General features: G+C 41.3%; 1 protein-coding gene across 1 annotated transcript in view; it reads left to right on the top strand.

Annotated features, from left to right (window-relative positions):
* LOC113409451 (dynein heavy chain 6, axonemal-like) overlaps positions 1 to 8,610 on the top strand; it is a 184,948-nt gene that overhangs the window by 117,523 nt on the left and 58,815 nt on the right. The window contains exons 55-56 of the mRNA XM_026663373.1: positions 3,880 to 4,044; positions 6,616 to 6,683. Of these exons, the coding sequence (XP_026519158.1) occupies positions 3,880 to 4,044; positions 6,616 to 6,683 (233 nt within the window). The remainder of the gene's footprint in view (positions 1 to 3,879; positions 4,045 to 6,615; positions 6,684 to 8,610) is intronic.

The raw sequence follows: 8,610 nt of genomic DNA, 5'->3' as shown, positions 1-8,610 counted from the left end.
CTCGGGGTGCCGGGTCCGGGGCAGGCTGGGCCAGTCCTCCTCGGGGTACCTGGCGAGAGGGAGGCTTGACCGGCGTGGGGTGTTAGCAGGCGGCTCGTGGCCTGTGGCTGTCTCCCAAGCGGGAGCTCGGCCCAGGACGTCTGCTCTCTCCGGCGGTCGGGCCTCTACTGAGCTTTGGTGGCGGGCTTTTATACTTCCGGGTCGGGGCTGTGACCTTGGAGGGGCGGGCCCCAGACCCGGTGGCTCCGCCCACGCTAGGGTTGGAGGCAGCTCTACCCTGCCGGAGGCGGAGGGGAGCCACGCCGACTCACTACAACCCTATTTTCTAAGAGAAGATTTTAATTTATATCCTCTGTCATTCTGTAGAAAGAAGTCCCTCAGCATCATACCTTCTGTCTGTTCATGGCCAGAGCACAAAACAAAAGCTTTAGCCCAGTCGGGATGTGTGTTTAGAAGCTCATACACACAAAGTATGATAAAGCACTCAGAAAATCACCTGTTTTCTTTCATTCACGATGTGTATGAGCCAGGGTCTCAAAATAGTCTCTGGATAGATAGTTAAAAGGTTTGTCAGGAAGGCATATACAGCTTCTGTTAAACCAGATATTTTTTCCTATTCCATGTTATGCTCTGGTTCAACCAGAAGTTATTGGGTTAGATGCAGGCATTATTGGGTGAAATTCTATGGCCTGTGTTAGGCATAATCAGACTAGATGATCACAGTGATCCCTTCTGGTCTTAAAATCATTGAATATCTAGCAGCCAGGTTTTGGGCAAAGGTCAATAGTAAACTCCGAAAAAACTTGCAAAGCCACAACGTGGGTATAACTACTTTGTCTTTCATAAAGCACTGTAAGATAGTTCTTCATCAGGTGTTTGATGCATTTCTCCCCACCCCCAAAAGCCTCCATTTCCTAGCACCTGAGCATGGATTATTTATCTTTATACTCATCTTTTTCTTTCCCTCCCTCTGAGAATCTTACTACTTGCCACATCCCTGAGTAAAGGGTCAGTGTACATGTTAGGATGCAGGATGGGAAAATTGTTACCTTTTTAAAATTATTTTCCTTGATTAACATCTTCACTAGTCTGTCACTCACCAAAAAAATACATACATAACTGAATGGCATGTTTGCTCTGGGTGCATGTTTCAAAATTCATTCAGACCTAAGTGAAGTTGAAGTTAGAATTTTACTGACATTAACCTTGTTTGAGAAATTATTTATATGGATTTGGGAGTACATGACGAGGGGCCCGGCCAAGTGACTAGGTTGCTAGGCAATGAGCTCAGCTGCCTAAGGTGCCACTGCAGAGGGGTTAGTACTGAATAAAGGACTAGTGGAGATATTAATAACAGAAAGGAAATGATCATAGAATACATTTTCCATTCTGCCTACCCAGAGTTGATTATGCCCTAGGTAGGAACTCAGTGAGTTTAAACTCAGAACTTTTTGAGTAAAATATTCCTCCCTTGAGCGTAAGATTTTATTGTGCTTGAATAATTCAATACTGAGTTAATTTTTAAACTTCAGACTTGCTACTAGGCCTGACTCAAACACCCTTTTCCCCCCCTTTCACAAGCACTGAAATCACCCATGACAAAGTGTCTGTGGCTATAGCCCATGTATCATGACAGTGGTGTCACAGAACTGTAGTTTATTCAGCAGGAATAACTGTCCAATTTGTGAGTTACCCAACAATTTCTTTTAAAGTGAAAGCAGCACATATAGTTAATTGTTCACGGATATATTAAGCCTCAGTTATAATATTTTCATTTGGCCCAGAGACAGGTATTTCTTGAATCCCATAGGCATGTCAGAGAAGCTATTCCTAGTTCCTCTGGCCCCAAGCTGTGACTTTAAGCAGTCAGTACACATTGACTCGAGACCAAGGTTCTGATTTGAGTAGCCGTCAGGATCAGTAACTGCAGGAAAGAAAAAGATATGCATAAGTGAATTTCCACCAATGTGTCGTATGTTTGTCAGTTTTCAATACCAGAGGTAAAAATTCAATGCTGTATTCATTGGCATGATATATATGGCACTGGGATCTGATGATTCACAACTCCCTCGAAATTCAAATATATTTCTTTATTTTGATTGATTTTCTTACTTTTTATAAATGTGCCTCTTAAAAATCTGTATGCTCGTTTAAAAAAAAAGAATCAGCAACACCATAATATGTCCTGTAGCTAATGGATAATAGAAAACATGGCTTTGTTTGCATATAACAAATGTAAACAAAAAGTCCAAGAATTCCCAAGACACAATCATTCCTTTCAGAAAAGTGCAAGGTGAACACATATGCCCTGCACCTTGCCCTGAAAGTCAGCAGATCTGGAAGTGACAAAGGCATGAATAAATGTACTGAGAGCCATGTCCAAAAAAAAAGTCTCATTCTTCTCAGTGAGCATACATGAAAAAAGCACTCTTGCCCATCCCTGCTATCTGATCATCCAGAAACAAACACGGATCCAATGGAACCCCCATATCTTCTTGTCAACTAAGAAAAAAATAGTCATATCCTCTAAACTAAGGGACAGATGTTATCCTTGCATTTTCCTGTGCCTGAATGCTATATGTATAGTCCTCAGCAAAGAATTTGATTAAGTGTGCTTAACTACTTTGCTAAATAGAATTGATGTAAGCACATGTTGAAGTCTTCTGTTGAATTAGGACCATAATTCTGCCCAGTTTACTGTTTCTGGTTCCCATAGTATAATGATTTTCTGTCTTGACTGTAACCAGTCAGAGATACAGGAAGAATGGGGCATCTGGGCCCATAACACAGATAATAAAGAGCAGTGAGAGTGGGCAAGAGAATCCCGTTATTGGACACAACACTGTCAGGTGCTGAGCACTCTCCAGCAAAACACTTAAAGCACATGCTTAAAGTTAAACTTAAGTGTAATACAGGATTGGGCTAGAGTGCTCAGCATTCTCCAGGATTGAGCCCGTTGAGTCTTAGGACGTGGGGGTGTATGGGTCCTTCCCATATTTTGATCAAGTTTTGGAAATAACATTTTCATTACCATTCTGTTTCTAAAGGGACATGACTATTTTTTAAATGTCTCGTGCCTTTTTTTTTTTTTTTGCTAATGTACCATAATGAAACGTGGTTGAACATCTGGAAATTATGTACAGTGAGTTTGGAATTTTATGACCAGAAAAAAAGTTAGGCCCAAATCCAGCAAAGACCTTCGCATGTACATAACGTTATGTACCCGAGTAGCCCATTGACTTCAGTGTGACTATTCATGTGCATGAAGTTATGCATGTGTTTACATCGTTGTAGGATCAGGGCCTAGTTTTGTACTTTCAGTTCTCATGTAAGTAAAGAATATTTTCTTCTCTCTCTATGTGTTTGCTTTAACACTGTTTAAATTCTGTTACATCACTGATTTGTGCTCTGAGAGAGTTCTGCAGTAAAACATGTAGGCTTGCTCCTGTTTAAAAAACAATGCATAATTTGGAGTGTATTTAATATCCATGGGATTTGAGCACATAACTCTGTTAGCTCCTTTGAAAATCCAGCCACATCCTATAACAAAAACTAGAAAAGCAGAGAATAATAAGTGAACAGAAGAATATCATTGGGACCATCTTTTTGTTCTGTGTTTGTTCAACACCTATCACAATGGAGTCCTGGTCCATGACTATGCTCCTAGCCACTACAAAAACAACGAGGCGTCCTTGTGGCACCTTAGAGACCAACACATTTATTTAGCCAATACAGTAATACAAATCATAAATAATAATAATTATTCTTCTCCTTGCATACAGTGGAGAGTGTTTAATTTAATTTTGCATTTTAGTAATGAAGTATTTCAGTTACCAGCTACATGTAGAAAATACCTTAATCTGGTTTCTTTTTCTAAAGCTGAAGGAAATCTTGGACCCTGCACTGGAGCCTGTTCTTTTGAAGCAGACCTTTGTTTCTGGTGGAAGAATGCTTATTCGCCTTGGAGATTCTGACATTGATTATGACAGAAACTTTAGGTTCTACATGACAACTAAACTACCAAATCCACACTACCTTCCAGAGGTATGATGCAGCATTCTAAATTAATGGCATACAAATCATAATCAATATTACTAGAAGGACATTATCAACTTCTGTTGGCCCACATCATTACAGACCTTCCCATGGTATCTTTTATAATTAAAGTTTTAAAACAGGTGAACAGAAAAAAACCCATGTCCTTTCATTCCATGAGTGAATGTAGCACAGTAGAGTCCAACATGGTCATGCTAGTGTATGTGAAAAAGTTCATGGACTTATCGACCGTTCTGACGAAGAGAGATTTGCTCCTGCTGCACAGCATCACCAGGGTTGGGTCATGCCTCAGGGCTCAACCATTTTGTTGTGTCCCATATTGGAGGTTCAGAATACAGGGCCACTGGAATTGTTGGAATCCTGTATGTGGGATCTTCCAGAAGATCCTGCCACCTGGAGGGGAGAGCTCTGTCACATGCTTCTCAAATATTAACAACATGACAGCATGACTTCCAGTGAAGCCCTCATTCACTAATGGACAAGCTGTATGGCCTATTTGAAGGACCTGTGGAGGGTACTCCTAATGGGCTTTCTTAGGAGATCCTACTGTCTGAAAAGGGATTGTTTCATTAGTGGTTCCTCTTAAAATCTGCAACTAGTGAGATCTTCCACAATCAACTCCCACCCAAAAACCCCACTGCAAAAAGGGTAGCACAGCTAGTAGGATTTCCTAGAAAATTTACAGATGTCTATCCCTTTCTAGACAGCTATGGGATCTAGCCAGATGCTGGATGGTGTAGGACTGGGTAACTGTGATGTAATTGCTTTGATTAAGGAGGTACTTGCAGGCAACTGATACACATTTTATTTCATAATTCTGTTACTTTATTTTGAGGTTCATATGGTCCTGTATTTTGTATTTATATGCTGTATCATCCAGTTTCCACACATAATATCGGCTGTTACTTTATTTTGAAAGCATTTTGAAAATCAAGCAATCTGTTGAAGTGCCTAACAGTAGAAACTCAGGTTTGAAAAGATGCACTGTCAGCTACATGGGCCAGGGTATAAGGAGACCTCCATTCGGATCCTGGTTCTGATGTTGACTTGGAGTGTGACAGTAACCAAGTCACCTAAGCCCTCTGTGTCTCAGTTAATTTGACAGTCACAGCAAATTAAAGATGCCCCAATAGGCCTCATGGTCTAAAGGACTAAGAACTGGGGTGGAAGCCAGGAATTTAGGAGTTCGTTCTATTCCAAAGTGTAGGCAACTGGTCATAATCATTCTTTGTTCTTCTGTAGCACTTTAAAGGCATGTTTTATTTATGTTCACAGCCCCCCAGGAGACAGACAACTGAATTCCTTTTCTTACTACTCTAGCTTTTAAGTCATTGCAGTAGGCTGACTTTCAGAATAGCTGAGCACCACAACATCAATTGAAGTCAATCGGAAATGTTGGTGCTCAGCACTTCTCCAAATCCAGCCCTGCATGTTTAGACCAGCTTGTGTGATTAGGCACTTAACTCTTGTCTGTATTTAAACAGCCACACACACCTGCATGCCACATCCTTCTTTAAGATCACGGCTTAAAAGTGATCACTGTTTCTTACTGTGCATGCCCCAGGCTACTTTTCAAATATTCAAGTCTTTTGTACTTTATAGCTATATTTTCTCAAACTTGCCATCCCTTATACTAGTCATTGCAGACTGGTTTCATGTGAAATTCCAAGTTTATAGCTAGGGCCTGTCACGGTGTGCACAGCCGGCCCCTCTTCTGAAGGCCCAGTTGCCTTCCCAAATAAGTCTAGGGAGACATCAGCTTTGTGCAACACCCATGTCCTTTATTCTTTAAGCATTTTCCCACCACCAGTGTCCAACTATATACAATCTTTACAGGTTTCTTGTCTATTGCAGGCTGGGTCAGTAACCAGCTAGAGGACTTCCACTTCCCTTTCTGACTGACCTCTCTCTCTGGCTGTCTCGCTCCTTCTGACTCCTTCCCAGCCTTTGTAGCTCCTGACCTATCAGGCTGGCAGGTGCTGCCAATTGCCAGGCGGACATAAGGCTTTTCATCCAGCCCCAATCGATCCCCCTTGATTGGGGCTGGCATGGCAGGGGCTGATTAGGTGTGTTTGCAGTAGCACCCTGCCACAAGACCCTACTAAATTCATGGTCCATTTTGGTCAATTTCACGGTGATAGGATTTAAAAAATCATAAATGTCATGATTTCAGCTATTTTTCATGGCTGTGAATTTGGTAGGGCCCTATTTATAGTTTCAGCCTTTTTTGAGCTATGCCATTGGAAATGATTACAAGAACAGTTATTGTGCAAAGTGAAAAACATACTTTTATTTCATCCTCTCATCCCTCCAAAAGTTTGATCAAACTCCCAAAAAATCACTTTTGGACATAAACCAACCATGTGAAATTTCAGCTCAAATGGAAATTTTTGAGTAAGTTGTGAACAGCTGTAAATTGAAGTTTAGATTGGAAAAGCCTTCTCAGCCATAACTATATCTTCACTGTGAGTGCCATTATTATTCTTAACTAAACTCCTTATTTTATTGTATTAACCTACATAGAAATAATTTTTGTCATTTGTTGTGTTTATTCTACAGGTGTGTATTAAAGTTACTATAATCAATTTCACTGTAACCAGATCTGGCCTGGAGGATCAGCTGCTAAGGTTTATAACTTTTATTCCCATTATTTATTTCACAGCAGTTGCTTTTAAATGTTTAAGGTGACACCCGGATAAAATGAACAAGGAAAACAATAAAGAAAATGTTTTTCCACATATTTATATAAAGTACCAAGTCACAATCACCAATAACTTAAGGACAACCTATTTCTTGCCTTAGTATGCATGTTTTCTAAAGCGTCTTATGCTGGGTTAGGGTATATCTAATTCTTTAAGTATTGTAGTAGGAATCATCTATTTGTAAAGTATTGTAATAGGAATCAGCTATTTGTAACTCAGGATACATAATTACTTACATTTTTCTAATACTGTGTCTAATAGGCTAGATTTAAAAGTCATGACCCACTATTTGACTTTAGGGGGAGCTGAATCAAGCCCATATAATGAGCGTTGAACATGCAGATGTGACATATGTGATATTGTTCGTATTAATACCAAATGACAATATCCTAAATTTACTCTGGGTTATAGGACAAGATCAGACCTGCATTGATTTTAAAGTGAGAAATATACCCAGAACATGGGGTTCTTCTTTGAGTGGGTGAAGACATGTATTACATTCATGTGTTCATGTCCAGTGCACTGAAGCCAGAGAACTTTGCTTAGCAGTACCCATTGGAGCAGCGCTCATGCCCTCTGTCCCTTGTAGCCCCTTCCCAAGCTATATAAGGGTGATGCTGCCCTGACCCCTGTCAGTTCCTTCTCTCCGCCTGTGGCTTGAGTCAGAGTGGTGTCTCACTTCATGTTCTTCATCACTTTGTGTTGGGTACTGATACCCACTTCAGTACCGCGCGTGTGTGTGATACCTCTACTCTAGATCACCTCTACTCAAAATGCCTTTGCGTGTACCATCATCGGTGCCAGTTAGGCCGGTGTGTTGGACTGCAGATGATTCAGGCTGTTTATTGGCTCCCCCTAGAGTAGCTCCTCCATTACTGACAGACAGCTTGGAAGGAACTTCAGGATCGAGTGCAGAAATGCCTTCCTCTCCTTTGCCTTTGCAGTACCACTCAGAGACTTTCAAGACCTCCTGGGATCACCATTGGTACTGGGATTGGTTCCACTCCTGCAGTAGGGACAAAGCTTCCAGGCCTATCTCCTACTCGTCACTAATGTTGTATCCCTATCCACTGTAGCCTCCTAGGAATCCGTGGGTGGTTCTTCGTTCAGCGAGGTCCTGATCGTCGACTCAGTCCAGGACTAGATCACTTGTTCCTCAGATGGTCTCTCCAGGTGAGCCACCTGTGCGACAGCCACAGACTAAGGGGGCTTCCTCTGACCTGGTGCAACCTGATCCGTTGATTCAGTCAAATGTATTACTACAAGAGATTCCAGTAGTTCCACTTCCCTCTTCTACATCTTCACCAGATGATGCTACAGTGCCTAAATCCGCTGTACTGGAGGATTTTAAATCTTATCAAGCGCTCCTGAGATTAACGGCATCGTCATTGGGTATTCAGGCTGAATTTGTTCAGGAGAACGCCCATAAGTTAGTGGATATTCTTCAATCCTCAGCTCCTGAGAGAGTCACTCTTCCTCTGAATGAAGTGATATTGGAGCTTGCCGTATCTCTGTGTAGTACCTCAGCATCTATAACACCCATGGCTAAGCATACTAATAAGAGATATTGTGTTTCAAGGTTTCAAGTATTTTTTCTCTCATCCACCCTCTAATTCCCTGGTTGTGACTGAGGCAAATGAGAGGGTACGGGAGTGGAGATATAAATTTACACCTAAAGACAAAGAGTCTAAAAGGTTAGATTTGATGGGGAGAAAAGTATTTTCAACCTCCTTATTGCAAATATGAATTGCCAACCAGCAAGCGTGATTGTCTAAATATGACTTTGCAAATTGGGATGCCAAGTTACCAGAATTCTTCATGGAAGAGTTTAAGGCATTTATTGCAGAGGGCT

Source organism: Terrapene carolina, unplaced genomic scaffold (genome assembly GCF_002925995.2).
Source record: "Terrapene carolina triunguis isolate 2854851 unplaced genomic scaffold, T_m_triunguis-2.0 Scaffold33392, whole genome shotgun sequence".
Taxonomy (NCBI): domain Eukaryota; kingdom Metazoa; phylum Chordata; order Testudines; family Emydidae; genus Terrapene; species Terrapene triunguis.
Note: the sequence above shows the minus strand (reverse complement) of the source record. Positions and strands in the feature narration are given on the sequence as shown.